The 17,918-nt window shown below is 36.8% G+C and overlaps 1 protein-coding gene across 4 annotated transcripts in view; it reads left to right on the top strand.

The window, feature by feature from the left end:
* The window catches only part of CHL1 (cell adhesion molecule L1 like), a 205,432-nt gene extending 202,456 nt beyond the window's left edge, over positions 1–2,976 (top strand). For all 4 annotated transcript variants that reach the window (XM_087866853.1, XM_045808105.2, XM_087866851.1 and 1 more), the window contains one exon: positions 245–2,976. In XM_087866853.1, coding sequence (XP_087722979.1) covers positions 245–461 — 217 coding nt within the window. In that variant the 3' untranslated portion in view covers positions 462–2,976. The remainder of the gene's footprint in view (positions 1–244) is intronic.
* Positions 2,977–17,918: the final 14,942 nt, after the last annotated feature.

Here is a 17,918-nt window from a genome sequence, read left to right as displayed (position 1 = left end):
ACTCCCAATTTTAAAGGGAAGCAGAAATACTGTGAATAATAGAAAACAGTTTCTCAGTTACTCAGTATGACGCAAATTGGTTATGACCTTTTAAACATTTATTTGTGAAGGGGTCATTCAGGGTTTATGTGTCTGCAATGCTAATGTGAATATCTTGAAAATTTTAAGACCTATTAGCACTAATGCCTGCATCTCACTTTACGTGAATATCTCAGATTTTGTTGAACGATTCTTTGTTTTGTAGTGACAGTGATGAGAAACCTCTCAAAGGAAGCCTTCGATCGCTTACCAGGGATATGCAGACCACAGAAAGCGCTGACAGCTTAGTCCAGTATGGAGAAGGCGACCATGGTCTGTTCAACGAAGATGGATCATTTATTGGCGCTTATGTTGGATCTAAGGAGAAAGGATCTGTTGAAAGCAATGGAAGTTCTACAGCAACATTTCCACTCCGAGCGTAAATGTATCCCATGTAAACACCATCAGTGGTTCACACCAACCTTCCGTATTTATCTGTTCGAGGGAGCAAGAACTTTCACATAGGAATAGAAACGTATTGGCAAAAGATTTCATCCAGAATTCGAACATCTTGCGATTATGTTAAGAAAAATAGCACTGCCTTGAAAAAAATACCAAGCGCTACAGGCCTATATTGTTTGTTTTGTTTTTCAGGTGCTGAAAGTTCAGAACACAAAACAAATCCTGTATTTAGATTCACCTCAACTGAACCCAAAGTATCCATCCAGTGTACTCCATTCTGCCTGGTTTTACTGTTCACTGTGTTTGCCATAGTTGTTGCTACCTTGTGGGTTTTTCTCTGTGTGCACATTTGTATTCAGTCTCCCAGAACTTAGTGACTTTGCTTCACTACAGGTAAAAAGATGGTAAGCAAACTGGTTATTTAAAATGTAAAGAGGAATATGAATGTCTTATTAAAGCAGTTCATTGAATATATACAGTCTAAATCTATTATTTAAATCTTTAGTAGCAGGAGTCTTAGGTGAACAATCAACCCGTATTTATTGAGCGCCTGGTTGCCCAGAGATGGTCATGTTTAAATACATTTCTAACTTTTTCAGTTTCAACATGAATTTTTTTTTTTAATGTCTATCAGTTCTGACATCTAGAACCATCTTTTTTTTTTTTTTCCCCCGGCTTTTTTCTTGGACTAAATTCAGCTGCAAAGTAAGTGGTGGTCAGAAGGTTATCTTACGAAAGAACAGGCCAAGGTATCCATGATGCTGCAGTCTAATAGCTATATCTATTTAATATCTCTGTTTCTAAATTGACTGCTTTTACCTTTTTTCTATGTTTATATAATGGTATGCTTGCATATATTTCATGAATGCATTGTACATATTATGTTAATATTTACACAAACTATAGATGTGTTTTATTTTGAAGTGAGAAAAAGAACATTAACAGGCATGTCTGTACAGCTAGAGTATATAGTGAGATAACATTTTTCATCATTCCAGAGCTGCAAGCAATAACATGAGGTTCCAAAACTGAAGACTTTGTACAAAGCATTTGGATTATGTTCTTATATTGCTTTCTCCGACAGTTTCCAAATAAAATATCATATAAATATTGAGGGAAATGTTTTCATATTTTTCAAAATAAGTTTTTATTGTTGAGTATATTCTTACCCCGGCCCCCAAAAGAAAAAAAAAACTGTTTACAGTAGAAATTTCCAGACATATGCTTGCCTTTCACATTTTAAACATCTTAAGGGTGGGATCTCTCTGTTCTTCTGTCAAAGTCAGTACAAATTCAGGGAATTCATTTCCTGGCGTGTGGGCTACTAGTCCTTCTAAAATTGTACATGAAAATGGTTTAAAAATATTACGAAGGACTGTGCATGCATGCCAATAAAATTCAGTGTTCAACTTCTCACTTTATGGAAACATTTGTTAACCCTACCATGAAATTCTTAACTATGTTTAAGTGAAAGTGACTTACAGAGTTTATTTTTTGAGCTGTAGCTGCAGCCATATAGTGCTAAATCCTGACTTTGATTTATGCAGCCACTGTATTTCTTGGGGGCCAAAATTAGGGATGTTTCTACCGTGGTCAATGCAGTAATCCATATGAAGTATCTGTCATTTTAAACCTTCTGTGTCCTCCAAAATACATAGGCAGCAAAAGAATGTTTGATTTAAGACAATGTGTCATGGGCTCAGGATTTGACCGAACTCCCAGAAGAGTTTCCAAAGGGGAAGGTATCTTGGTCCTCACCCTGTGTGTCCAGCACTAACCTTGAGCTTCATCCCCATCTGATTGCTAAAGCACTTCTCTGGAGGGAAAAATCATCACGTTCTCACTTACCTGGGAGGAGTTTCTGGTACTTGGCTACTGATGAGGCCAAGGTTAGGACTTCTGAGTTTAGTTCTGCTGTTATTCTAGTTCCTCTTCTTTGTCATCAGCCAAAAAGGTTTTAAGAGAATCATGCAGGTTGGAAATAATCTCCAAAAAGCATTAGGTGTAGATTTATTATAAATTTGATAATCTTCAAGTTAGAAGTTAACACAAATACTGAAGTGTTTGATTTTCCTAGACTTCAGTGTTTCCCTTTAGCAGTCTGAGTAATAGGGATGTTCCTGCTCATATTTTCTCAATGACCAAAACTTAGAGATATGATAAATGACATCATTGTGTTTTGACTGCCTTTTGCTATTTTTCTTCGTACCTTTTCTTAATACCATTTGGTTCTACTGGGAATCTTCAGTGCAGAAGGAATTGGTTCATAACTAACTTTCTCCGTTAACTGTCAATGTTATTTTAATGTAATAGATTGTATATAATCTCAAGGATTATTGGTGGGGATGAGTTCCTAGAGAACTGTCCAAGGGTTGGGAAAATCCAAGTTCTCTTCCTGGTTCCAGCACTGATTTTGTACATAAACCTTAGGCACGTTGCTTGACCCCTTTGCTTCATACTGTCTCAACTATAAAGTGCTAATGATTATCTCAGTTACCTTATCTTTGTCACAGGGTGTTCTTTTATATGAAGAAAAATTTGAAAACGATAAAAGCTAAGATGCCTTTTAACTTCATAAACAAACCTTTAATCTAACGATGTATCAAAAGTCACCCCACACATACCAACTTTTTTCCTGTGAGCACATAAATATATTTTTATAGAAAAACAAATCTACAGGAAATAAAATCTACTGTTCAGTGAGCAGTATGATTTGCACATGCCATCAAAATTATTAATCAGAAAACAAGCAGGGTCTTTGCTATACAAAAGTGTTTTTCACTGATTTTGCATGTGTATTTGTAAGAAAATGTGAATTTGGTGGATTATTCTATTGGTATAAAGGCATCTGATATTTTAGATGTACCCATGTTTATAAAAGTGTAAAGCACAATGAAATTATGCTGGAAGTCTCAAATAATATTTTTTTCCTATTTTATATTCATGGAAGAGATGAGATAAAGAGAGAACAATAATGAGAAATGTTGGTGTGTTTTTCTAAGCATTTAAAACATAATTGCCAACTGAAGCCCTAAATATGTTTACATGCGATTGAGATATGATTCTTGTAACAATTTTAAATTGATTATAAAGGGATTGGGTTTGTAATCTGTGGTAGTATATATCCTAGTGTTCCCATAGTGAGATAAGTAGGGTTGAGCCAAAGCTTACTTTGTTTTGTGTCTTAAATTGTTTGATTACATCATCAAAAGAGATAAAAGGTATGTAGAACTGGTTTACCTGATTACTTTTTTTTGGCTTAGATTAATACTCATAGTAAAACTTTATTAAAATGTGTTTGTATTGTAGGTGGTGTTTGTATTATGCTTATGAATATGTATGGTTTAAAAATATTTTCATTATACAAGAAATTCAACTTTCCAAATAAAAGTTCAACTTCGTGTACTCTAAAAATGCTTGTATTCTTTTCTATCCAGACAAGAAGAATCAGAATTTATAAATCAACCTTACCTCCACTTGCCTCTGATCCTGGAATATCTATAAATGAAGCATAAAGTTAAAAAGTACAAATGACATATAAATAAAAGTATTTTGATTTGAATGACCATACTTACAAATGGACCATTTAATAGCAAAATCTACAAAATGTAATTTGCCAATAAATTTAGCGTTTAATGATAAATGTAAAATTAAGATGAAGGTGTATTCATTTGATTTTTAGAACAATGCAGAAATGTCACTTTTCAAGACACTGTCCAATATACTATAGTTTCAAATAAGGGTAGTGAGTAATTGGGAGACAATCTATTGAAAATTGTGATTTTTGAAAAGTGTTTTATGTGTATGAAGCACTTTACATACATTATCACATTTAACCTGTGAAACAATCTTCCGTTGGCAGAATTAAGGCACAACATGGTTAAATAATGTGGTAAGTGTAACCAGCATGGGCTAGAGCTGGAAATTAAGCCCAGTGCTGTCTGGCTCTAAAACTCAGACTCAGAATCTGTATTAGTACATTAGAATATATATTAGTATAGATTTTTTTATTCTCTCACTCCACATTATCTTAGAAATGCTAAAGAAAGGGAAGTTTGAATTTAATGTTGACTTAGTGATCATGTTTAGAAACTTCTTGGTTTTAAGATATGTGATCAAAACATACAATAGGGGAAAACAATATTCTATCTATAAAACAAGATATGTGTAGACTGAAAAGCAGTAATTGAAATAAATTGAAAATTTGCCACCTTATAATTCTGTCAGGAGGAAAATATGGAATCTGAACTTGTTGGACTCTGGAGTTCCCTGCAGACTCAGTCTTAGGTTCCTGCCCTACTCTGCTGTTTCTCAAACAGGCCTTACACGTCAGGCTTGATTGTCATGTGCAGACACGTGACCTTGAGGTATTTTTAGCCCAGAATTCTCCATGTATCTGATGCTTTTTATTTATGACTTCCTACTTGACATCTCCTCTCCTAACGTTTGAAGGATATTTCAAGCTTACTGTTCCAAAAGTGAGTAACTTTCCCCTTCCAAATCTGTCCAGTGCCCCACCCTGCCCCTCAACTGTACCTACAGTTAAGTGATTTTCAGCAATAGGATCCATCCAAGTACTCAAGCCATAAACCTATCTTCCTTACCAAACTTTCTCCCTTTCCTCATGCTCAATCCATGACTAAATTCTGTGTTGATACTACTGCCTATGTATCTCCTGGATCTACCCACTGCTCTGTACTGGGATCATTTGGCTGGACCACTTCCATGCTAACTGGTCTTTCTGTGTCCATTGGCTCCCTCTCCAAACTTTTGACCAGTATAGAAGCACGGTGATATATGAAGTGCATATCTGTTCATGCTGTTTCCCTATGATGACCACCCTCCCCGCCACCCGCCAACGACTTTCCTTTGCTCTTAAGATAATGACAAAAATCTTCAATTAGTCTTCAATGTTCTGCATGGTCAGACCCCTACTAAGCTCCCAATCCCATCATCCACCATTCTCCCCTTCCTCTCCCCAAGCCTGCCATAATGATTGTATCAAATACCTCAGATTCTCCAGGCCTAGTCCGTCTGGTACGAGCCGCTGGTGTCATGAGCAGCTCCACTCTATGGACTGCAACGGGCTAATTGCAGACGGGAATGAACAGTAGTGCTCATGATGCACCTCTTGCTGAGGGCTCTTCCCTGAACACTATGGATGAGGTGCCGGGAGACCCTGCCTGGCACCTATTCGTGCTCAATATGGAAATATGGAGGAATTAACACCCTCTGGAGCAAATGTTTATCCAGTAAGAGAAGGGAGCTGGTGGATAAATTTCAGCCTTCTCTCACGGCCCCTCTCCACTCTCTTATCCTGGATGGTCCCATAGATTAGAGCAATCATTTGCATTTAACAGTGGCCAACCCAATAATGCACCTTCTGTTGGTTCTTCCTCTTTGCCTCACTCTCTTTTTTCCTCATGCCTAATCCTAATTTATTAGGATTGCACTCCCTAATAAATTAGTAGTCCATATACTGATTGCTGCAGACTCTGCTGATAAGGACTCCAGGCTGTCTTTTAATCTTTTATCAGGTCCAAGTATTTGGCAAATTCCTTCCTGTTATGAGCCCCTTAAGTTTCTTCTTCACAGAATCACTGATTTGCTATCAAGTTAATGTTTCTTTAGGGAAATCTCCTAAGACTTCCAGAACTAGGTCAAATCACTCTACTTTAGTGTATCATAGTATTATGTAGCTCTCATTTTTTGTGCTAAACACTGTTGCAATTTGCTTTTTTTATATGGCTACTTGATTACTGTCTTTATTTCTCCAATCAGTCTAGAAATTCTATAGGGGCAGGGGATGTATCTGCATTTTTACTGGAAATACCAGCCATCTAGCGTAGTGTCTGGCATCTGATGAACATTTATTAAATATTTGTTAAATAAAAGAATGAGAGTCACAAAAAAGAGATATTCCAAGTAATGAATGCGTTTAAGAAAACTGTAGTCCAAATAAAGAAGTCTCCATTTGTACCCCTAAACAGATTTTTATCCAGTGTTCTCCATCTTAATAAATAACCCACTAGCCACTCAATTACGCCAAAGCACTTAGAATCATTCTTGGATACATTTTTTCCCCCTTATTGTTCTACTTCACCTCCTATCAGTCTGAACTCCAAAATATATATTTAAATTTATTTATACTTCTCCCTTTTTTTTTGCCCTCCTCTCCAATGTATAAAACAATCACGGGGTGGGGGGCAGGGTGGGACAGCTGGGTGGCTCTGTCGGCTAAGTGTCTGCCTTCAGCTCAGATCATGACCCCAGGGTCCTGGGATCAAGCCCTGCATCAGGCTCCTTGCTCAACAGGGAGCCTGCTTCTCCCTTTGCCTGCTGCTCCCCCCTGCTTGTGCTCTTTCTTTCTGTCTCTCTGACAAATAAATAAATAAAATCTTAAAAAAAAATAATCACAGGGAACTGGATAACATATAAATCAGATTATACCAATACTTTCTCAATAAATTTAGCTAAGATCCCTAATTCCTAACCACATGACCATCTACTAGTAAGCCCCTGCTACCTTATTGACTGTATCCCATACAGTGTTCTTCTCGAAGTTATGCTTCGGCCATTCTGACCACCTCTGTGTTTCCAGAGCCCACTAAAACTGATTCCTGCCTAAAAAACATTTGCCATTGCTGTTCTCTCTGTTGGAATGTTCTGCTGAATCTTGTATAAACTGGTTTCTGTCCTAGTAAATGTCACTTTTTCAGGGAAGATGTTTGTGATGGTCAACTGTAAAGTAGTCAGGGGCTGTTTATGTTATTCCTTTATATCAGTCATTACTATATTACTTTATATTCTTATGTGATTCTTTTTCATCCCTGCTCCCACCAGTGTAAGCTCCATGAAAATAGCAGCTTCGCTTCTCTTGTTCATTGCTCTGACACCCAGAATTGGCCCCAGCATATAATACATTCCAAATAAATGTTTGTTGGGTAAATAAATGAATGAGCTAACACACCAAAAGGGAAATAATGCAACAACTGAAATACAGGAAAACGAATCTGCTTATCAAAACATAGTAAGCTGAGTTTTACATTTTAAAAATATTCATATATTTCGAATATACTAGACTTATTGGGCTGATCATTTTGAAATATATAAAAATATCAAATCATTATTCTGTACAACTGAAACTAACAGAATGTTATGCCAGTTACACTTAAAAAAATACAACTACGTCAACAAAAACACAAAACTGTATACAAAAGGTCTGATCATAGAAGAAAAAAAAAATTTTTTTCAAAGCTGGTACCAAGCTCTCCTTTCTTCTGCTTTTAGGAAAGGAAGTTTTTAATGTTTTGGTAAAACAATTATGTAACTCAGTAATTAACTTAGTGATTCCAATTATAAGAATCAGTATAAATTTCCTTTTGGGTGAACTTCAATAAGTTACATATCAAGAAGCTAACTGCAATACAATATATATTAGAGTAATTATGTTGTTAAAATGTTTATAATGTATGTTTGTAATTCCATGGGGAAATGTTTATTTTATGAAACAGTAAATTGCTAATGTAGACTATGAAAGTTAACAATGTTTTAAGATGAATTTACAAAATAACTTCACATGCCTTTTCCATGAAATTAAACAGTGGAAGCATTTTATAATTGTACTGCTCTAATAAAATCTGTAATTAAAAGACTCCACCACTAGATGGAAGTATTTCAAAGTAATAGAAATTGTGGGTACAGAAAGCACCCTATGCCGAAGCGTTTTTTTATCTTGCAATTTTCAAGATTTAAACATATATTATGTGTGTATTACTTAGGGATTTTACACTTCATCCTTCACTTCTAAATTGTGATCTCATTATAATTATTATTGGCCCTCATTAATTCAAGTTTTGTGAATTATACAGGTCTCTCCTAATTTTGAAGAACTCAGTATTTTTCAAATCTTAAAGTGTGATAAATTGTAATACTTAGGACATTAAAAAATGTTTCTTAGTTTAACCTTTTTCTTTCTAGTAGAAACAGATAAAAGTGATCTCTAAATGATTCATATTATTATCTATTTCTAAACAAATTGATATTTCACAGTTCTTTTCTTTAATATATGAATAACCCAGGTATGGTGATGACAAAATAATCTCTCATGAATATATGTATAGCTAAATATTAACAGTAGTACCCATATCACAGGACCACTGTAAAGATAAAAATATGCAAATAATTCAGCTCTGTGAAAAGTGCTAATTACACATTGTAACGCAGTAACTACCTGTTAACTGAGTAGGTATAGTTATATTCATGTTGATAATTCTGCAGTAAAGAATAAGATGTCATTTGAAATAAACTATTGTGTCCAGAAAGGTCATTAGGTGAAATCTGAGTTGACCTATAACCAAATGAAGCATTAATATCAAAGTCAACTTAAACTTCACTACATAAAAGTTAAATACCTTTACATAATTGGCTCCTCTCAAATTAATAGTCCCAAACTTCAGCAGGCATCAGCATCCCCTGCAGGGCTTGTTAAAGCGTGAGTGCTAGATTCCATCCCCAGAGTCTGTGGTTCTGTAGATTTGGGATGGGAGTTTGCATTTTTAAAAAGTTCCCAGATGTGTTGTTTCCCCTGCTGGTTCCGAGATGTCACCTTGAGAACCACTGACCTACAACAATGCATAGATTTGAAAACAAAACTCGAGAAAAATTCAAAAAGAATGAAATGTTCCATCAGCTTTCTGGATATTCTTTTCAAAGAAGTAGTACATTTACTTTCAGAATGAAAGTAATAGTATATTCCTTTCATGATTTATGGACTAAAATCCACAACACAGTAATATCTATTTTCAATGTTTCTTAATATCGGACAGATGTTTTACTTTTTACCCCAAGAAATGCTGGTCTAGGAAAAATTGCTATACTCCCTGTTGTATTAGTTTTTTTGTTTTGTTTTGTTTTTTTAATTATGAAACAGCTCATCTTGAAGGACTCTGAGAAATTATAAAATGGGTTGGAAAATTGCTTCAGCATCCATTTTGGTTTTGTGCAGAACAATCTCACATTTGCTCCTGGTTCTCTCCCAATCTGAGCAGAAAGTCCCTCTGCACTGGGATAAGCAACACAGACCTTCCGTGAATCCTTCAATACCCTTAATCAGTTCCTACCCCCTCCATCTGCTATTTCTTTATGCCCCCAGCAGCTGTCGAAGTGCATGCCTACAACGTAAACCCCCCATCTAAATTATCCTACTTCCCAGGATTCTCCAAGCTTCTCTGTTTCACAAATATTTAGGATGTTTTTGTGTTCATGGGGGCACCTAATGTCCATGGTAATATAAACAAAACGTGCAAACTATCGGCAAAAATGGACCAGCGTAGAACTTTGCCCTCTAGAGAGAAAGCACCTATATTAGTACTTCTTCCTGAAACCAACACTCATCAGAGTTAATATTCATCATTCTCTGGTTTTTCTGTGATGTTAGAAAAACGTACAACCTAGGCTGTAGCTTTGGCAAGTTCAAATCTGAAACATGTAAGCCCAGTGCAATAATATAATAGTAAAATTAAAATTTAAAGAAACAAACATTATTAGTCCTCATAGAATTGGCAAAAATAAAAAATGATAATAATGTTTAACGTCGGCAAGGGAAGTAGTAAACTATTTATAACTCCTGCTGGTAGCACAAATTGGTAAAAAAAAAAAAAAAAAGCTATTTGGCAGTATGTATCAAAATGTACAGGAAGCCCCCCAAATATACTCTAGGAATGTAATTAAGTACTGGAATATAATTAAGAATACTTCATTTCCTATGATTTATATGAAACTATAATTATAGCAAATTTTAACAATGGTATTTTTGAAATAACGCCTGTTACGAAGATAGCATTATTTATAGTGACAGAAACCTCTGGAGTTCATAATCAAGGAGTCAGTACTCTGGCATATATATATATACATATATACATATATGTATATATATATATATAGTACATCTATGTGCACATGTATATGTTCTGGGAAAATGCATAATAACTTTAATCTGATTCTCAAAGCTGCTCATATGCTCATATGCACAGTTTGGCATTTAAAAGGAGGTCTGGGGAATTCTCTGAAGCCCAGTTTATTCACCATTCTTAGGTTGGTTATCTAGTTATCTAGTAAATCCCACATTTAATACAAGAGGAAATTGGAGTGTAAAAAAATAAGTTTCTTAAAGGCACTGTGCTAGTTGTAATGTACGGTATAGTGTATGGACACAGCAAAGTTCCCTATCTTCTATTTGTACCCATATATCTATATATCTCTCTATATTAATATATATATATATAAATATATATATAAAACCTCTGTAACACATTTTGATGTTTGTGCTTTTATATTTGTCACTGTTCAAATTAAAATCCCTTTTCAGAAAAAAAATAGGGTATCTAGTTTAATATCATTATTTTATAGAATGAGCCCAGTGAAAGGGACGTGCCTGAAGTCACATTGCTTATCTGTAGTGATGAAAGCTAAAAGGTAGGTATCTTCTGTTTTTTTAGGTAGATTTGCATCCAATATTCCAGATTTCAAGGCCTGGCTCCCCAACTTTTTAGTTGTCTGACCTAGCAAGTCTCTTAAAATTCAGTTTTCTCCTCTGTAGTAACAGTTAACATTCAGGTTTGTGGGAAGGAATGAATGAGAATATTATAACTAAAATAACAATGTACAAAATAGTGTTTTACCAAATGGTTGATGGACACCGTAAAACAAAGATAAATACTCGTAAGACACAGCAATTGTCATGTGTGAAAGCAAGTAAGATAATGACTACGATGGTTAAAATGGAGCCTTCCATAACTGGTTATAAAAAATATAAATCCCTTATAATTTATGTTATGGATATTTATAAAATACCTTAACATCTTAACCACCATCTGGACCACAAGTTACAGGAAAACAGGTTTTTGGTAGGAACTACTGAGTCTTTAATCCCGCCAGATGTCTTTCTACTTCACTGCTAGAAGTAAAGCTTCTCCAATAGCCCCTGCCACTTCCCCAATACAGCGCACCCTCCCCCCGCCCCCGCATCCACAGGGGATATGTTCCGACGTCACCAAGGGGGTGCCTGAAACTGCAAATAGTACCAAACCCTGTATACACTACGTCTTTTCCTATACATACTGACGGTAAAGTTTAATTTGTAAATTAGCACAGTAAGAGGCTGACAACAAACACCAACAATAGAACAGAATTATAACAGTATACTGCAATAAACATTAGGTAAATGCAGTCAGCCTCTCCCTCTCCCTCTCTCTCTCACAATAACTTATTATCCTGTGCTCATCTTTCTTCTTCCTGTGATGATGTGAGATGATAAAACACCTATGTGACGAGATGAAGTGAACGAACACAGGCATCGTGATGTAACGTCAGGCTACTACTGACCTTTTGATGATACCTCAGAAGGATCATCTGCTTCTGGACTCCAGCTGACTGCCAGGAACCAAAACCTGGAAAAGCAAGACCACGGGGGACTACTGTATTCCAGCTGAAATCATGATGTCAAAAGTGATCACTGCCTGCAGCCCTTCTCAGAAAATGTCTGTGAGTCATTATAACTGAAACAAGTGGTAGAGGACGGGCTTCTAATGGTATCCCACGTCTGGGCTTCCCTGGAGTGGGCTGCTGTCCATCTTTATAGTTTAAGTGATGACTTTCAGTAACTAACGAAACACAGGAGATCGCAATCTTCTTCAAGGATTTCAGGGCCCTTATACTTTCTTTGGGACTATTGGCATAACATCATAGCATTTATGATCCCATCCATTAAAAGTATATATTTTTCTTTATTCTTTTTCTTACAAAATATTTTTTTCTCTGACAGCCTTGGTGAAATCAGAGGACACAAAGAATGCGACTAATTGCTTGTACAATTCCCTACTGTATAGTGAAGTTCATTGGGACACACGTTATACAGGAATACTGCAGATGGTTAGACACATGGTAACTAAAATGTTATTTATACTTTGGAACTACTCAAAACGACTACACTTGCCTAAATAATTAAAAATGCATCCTCCATATCAAACAAAGTATGTGATCAACTCTCTCAAACTGCATGCATTGCAGCACCAAATTAATAATCATTCACTTCATTTCCTACTTGTCAACAACTGAAATATATATATAAATAGCATTATATGGTATTAACAGTGACAGGGTGATAATAATCAATGATAAAATATAAGCTTCCCCCCCCCCTCAAAGTATGTCTTAATGCTTTAGAGTGTGAATTGTGAGGTCAGTACAGTTAAGGAAAGAATGGAACTCACTTCACATGGCAACTCCAATCACATAGCCATGGCTGTCTGGAAAGGGAGGTACGTTGACGTAGGCCACCAGAGAATGCCACGATCAATTAGCACTGTCTGCCACGGACAGAGGAATAGGCAGTGGCAGCACGGACAGTGCATTTGCCTTTCCTGGGTTTGTGGTAATTAACCATAGGGTTTAGGAGTCAGAGATTCCTGGATTTAATTCCTGGCATCACCACTTGCAAGCTAGATAACTAAATGATCTTGAGAGAGATCTTTAATCTCTCAAAGCCTATAGCACTCATTTTCATCAATGGTGATTGAGGAAACTCTCTCTCTCTTTCTCTTGTCTTTACGCTTATGACTATGAAATGCATGTAGTGGTGCTGGCGTATAGTCAAACGTTCAGTAAAGCCCAGTAGTACCATTACTACTGCTACCAAGGATATTATAATGAAAGGACAGTTATCTGCCGAGTTCATCACTCATCAGGAGAAACGTTAAGAATTCACAGCAATCCTTACCCTCTTATCTCCCAAAAGTCATCCCAATCAAGCAGCTCCAGAACTAAATAACTGGAAGCATAACCTTTGCAGGAGATACTGTGCCATAGCGGGAGATGTGCTGACCTTTGACACATAGAGCTTGAAGAGGAACCCAGGCTTTGCCATTTCAGCCGCTGCTCTCGGGTCATTCACGTGGCTGGCTTTTAAGTATTTACTTCTTCCCCACTAGCTTAAGATTTAATCATGACACGGCAAGCAAAGATAATTTCTAACTTAAAAAGTACTATACGTATGTAGAAATAAAGACTTTAAATGTCATTAAAATTTTCAAAAAGCTCAAAGAATACCATAAACCGATTTACATCATATCTGAGATTACAAATATTAATATCTTGTCACATTTGTTTAAGAGTATTGTATTAATTATTAAAACAGAACTTCTTAGAGAGGTAACTCCCTGGGTTGGAATCCCTTAGATACAGTGGAAAAGAATTCATACTGTCAGAAATCTCAGCAACTATTTCCATGAAGAATTAAGAACAGATTTGAAAGTTGATGGTTGCAGTGTTCGCTGAAATTATGGGGTCATCCACAAAGATCGGGAATGGCCAAGTGACTTGAGAACTAGCTTATAAGGGTCATGGCATAAGGCTGTTCAGTCTCTGAGCTGTCAACATGAGCCCTAGATGGGTGACAATTTTGTTGGGCTCAGCCATGTGGAAGGAAGGTCTAGGAGTAAAGTCAGCCTGGAAATTCATCTTCTGTAAAAGGGATCTTAACTGCACTTTTCCACAGCAAAATGGGTAGCTTCCTTCTACCAGAAGAGCTTATCTCCTATTCATCTAATGCAAAATGAGATTAATATCACTCCTTTAACACTTTGGGATGTAAAGTAATAAATAAATGAGAAAGCACTGTAACATTCTCCTTGCTAACATCTGTTCTTCTCTGGTTTTTACTAAAAGAAGCTGCATATTGTAGCCACAGTGCCCTCCTACTGTTTATGCTCCATTTACAGATGGCAGAAGGAAGTTTATCTGTAGTGTACAGTCTGTGCATATCATTATGATGAGTTATTTCAGCTGGGAAATCAGGATCTAAAAAACACCGTGACTTTTGGTGCCAAAAATAAGCATTTATCACTTAAAATTTCGAAGAGAAGCCAAAGTCTTGCCATCCGTCTCAGGGTACACACATCAGATGGTTAGGTTGAATGTGAAAGCTCATTATGCAGTGTTCCTACTGGTGAAACATCTGACTTGGACACTTTCCTTCTCACCAGGAAACTGTTTTGACTTTTCTTCTTTAGATGAAAAGCCCTGTACAATTCTGATTCTTATTTCTTTCCTAATAATCACAGTTCACGCTAATTGACTAGAGCAGTGACCACCTATGACCACCTAGCTCAGTATTTCTCACAGAGGCGTCCATGGAGCCCTGACAGCCCAGTCCGTATTATTTGGTCCTTCTGAGGGATGGACGAATGGAGGGGACAAAAGCCTTCTGTGATCAAAGGAATGTGAGTCCACTGTAAACTAAGTTCCTTCTCAGACAGTCAAGATCATGCTAAAGACTGAGAAAGTAATAGGATGGAAGTCTGTTCAATCCACTGTTTCACACACTTTGTTGTTCTCAGAGCTCTTTCACAGAATCTCTATTAACATCATATAAGACATTGTAAAAATCAGTCATTTCCTCTCCAACTCTTAAGTATACTGCTTGACTGCTTGCTTCCTCTCCATAAATTTAGATCTATTTAGTTTGGGCATTTAAAACCCCATCCACTGCATAATCTCTAACATTCTAGTTAATGGTAGGTTGTCTGGTTCTCCTCAGAGAAGTAGAAAACTGTTTTCTATTGTTTATAGTCACAAAATGTACCTTTTGAGCCCCTTACCAAATTACTGATTTTGATTGTGTCCCTGGTGGACCATGTGGAAAATTTAGAGAGCATTTTGTTCTCTAAACTAGTAAATGACTTGATACTTCTCCAGCCAAACTAAATAAAAGATATTGAATAAACTCTCAGGACATGTTTGTTTCCACACAGATCATGTGTCCATGGAACGACTGAGACACCAGACCTTGGATAAGTTTTCTACAAAACTAAGAAAGAGTCTGGAATAACATCAACTGGTGCAGTGCTGAAGAGCGTGGGTTATAGATCCAGACAGACCTGGTATCAATTCCGTACCTCTGTTTGTTAATCATGTGTTCTTGGACAGATTATTAAATGCTTCTGCCATTCTAAATGGCATAAAGATTAAATGAGATAATGAATACAATAATGAATATAAAACTGTTAGCACGATGCCTGCTAGTAAATCGTATTCTGATAGTTGCTACTATTTTTATTCTACCACTGAGGATATAAACTGAGAAGGAAGCAAAAATGTCCACTATAAAGCAGGTACCACCCACTTCACTGATGCCCATGCTGCTGATGTTGGTCTGAAATGTATGCTGAGCATTAAAACTCACCCTTACACTTTCTTTTTTATTTACTTACCTTCCCTTCTGGGCCTTTTGGGAGTTCCCTAGATCACCTGACAGAACCCTTTCTGCAGCTGAGCTAATGTTAACTGTGCAAATAACCAATGTATTAACTATAAAGCAGGCTTTATATTTACTGAGCTGAATAACTTTAATAAACCAATAATAATGGAAAAGGATATTAGAATAGACTCAAATCTATCAGTTATCAGATGCCAGAGACCTAAGAGTATTGTAAAAAAGCTTACCTGATAGAACTTTCAAACTGTAGGTGGTCAAGAACCAGTTAGATGTCTCTGAAGCAGTTCACCAACACTGAGGGAAAGAATTGTGGACCATCTTGCATCCTCTGAGTCCCACCTTGCCTATTCCTCCCCAAAGGGAAGGGCTGGAAGTGCTTCTCCATTTGCTTCTAGAGGAAATAACGTCAACAGAAGCACAAAGAGACCTTGAAAGTATCACCTGAGTTTGAAAAGGTCACAAGAGACCAATGTCTATCTTCTATCTGAAAAATCTAAAAAGTGAGGGATGAATAATTTAGGGCAAATAAATTGAAAGAAATCTGCTTTGGAATCATGTTGTATTTCAAGCCTAACTGAGGCCACAGGATGAACAAATGTTTTCGATAGTCCTCATGAGGGTCCTGAGGGAGTAAGAGGCAGCATGGGATAAAGGTCAATAGCAGTAGTCATCAAATCTTGTCCAAGAAGACTCTCCTGGAGTAGAAATAACATCAACAGATAAAAGCTGGTAGTGAACTTCTGGGTTCTAAAGGTATTACTACAGAAGTAAGCAACCAGCAGAAATGAAATCGATTTGCTATAGTCAGCGGGGCTGGAGGTGAGAGTTCCCCGGCAACAGAAGGGGGCTGTTCTCCAAAGAACCAAAAAGCCCTCCTTGAGAGGAAGAATCAGCAACAAACACCTGTCAGAATAAGAGATGGAGAAACAAGAGCAAAACCAGATATTCCACACACACTCTGACGCCCCATCCAGATCCCATATGTTGGTGTTGGGGAGGAATAATTTTACTCTGGCCTTCAGCATACTCCTAGCTGGTATAAAAATTAAATTGACATGAGACAGATTAACAGGAGAAAAAAAAATTAATTAGGTGCACATGGAGGCCCCATAATGAAATTGAGATCTAAAGAAATGACCACAGCATCTTGTTTGTATACGTTTTAGACAAAGAAATAATAAATCTGTGAGGAGTTGGCAAGACAAAGAAAACTTATGTTTGGGAGCTTCAATTAGTGAGGAATTCTAAACAGAAATTAAACGGGGGCAGTAAATTTGTAAAGTAACAAGGGTTGTTTATGCAGCCTTCTCAGCTCTCAATCACCTGGATCTGATGATTAGGATGTCTCTTTCCTTCCTGGTACAGGGAGTGTACCTTTCACATCAGAGATTTATTTCCTGCCTTCTGGAGACAAAGGAGGGGAGTCAGAGTGTTCTTTTTGCACTGGCTGCTTTCCTAAGTAACTTTTAATTCAAAATAATCAATTAGCCAAAGTGGCACATTTTTCGGCAGCCTGCCTTGGCCCCTACATTGCTTACTTTAAAATCAATATTATCTGGATCTAGACATTCTACTTTCCAAACTGGTGATGTGTTTTGTAACTTAAACTGACAAAGCACTTTGAAATTCTTTATATTGACCAGAAAAGTCCTAGGACTGCCTAACTTTTCATGCAAAGACAGGGAGAAACCTTCCATTGAGCAAAGGGGCAGAAGAAAACTGAATAAAGTTAGTTATTATTCATAATAGTATTTCTTTATTAAACCTGTCCCAGGCACTGTGCCAAGCACTTTGCCCACATTCAATGCTCCCAACAACCATGAGAGAGAAGTGTTGTTATTTCAATTTTCGGGTGACACAGATAAGCGCCTAAGTCACTCAGCCACTACAGAAGAGCAGCCTGAAATTGGGGCACAAACCTGCATGACTGTAAACCACAGTTCTTTCCAGGTCATGACAAAGCCAAGTCCAACTTGCGTCTACAGAGAACATACTGATCTAGAGAGAATTCCAACCATTTTAATACGCAAACCTTTCATCAGAATATCATGGGACTATTTAAACACGTCTATTGCTCTTTAGAGTAAAGGTGGTTTAAATTGTTTCACGTATCTTATGTATCTTATAAAATCACCCTGAAACTGATTTGGTAAAATAGCTCAGT

The sequence above is a fragment of the Ursus americanus genome, chromosome 14 (assembly GCF_024610735.1).
Source record: "Ursus americanus isolate L20-20 chromosome 14, mUrsAme1.1.p, whole genome shotgun sequence".
NCBI lineage: Eukaryota > Metazoa > Chordata > Mammalia > Carnivora > Ursidae > Ursus > Ursus americanus.
This window is presented reverse-complemented; position numbering and strand designations above follow the sequence as displayed.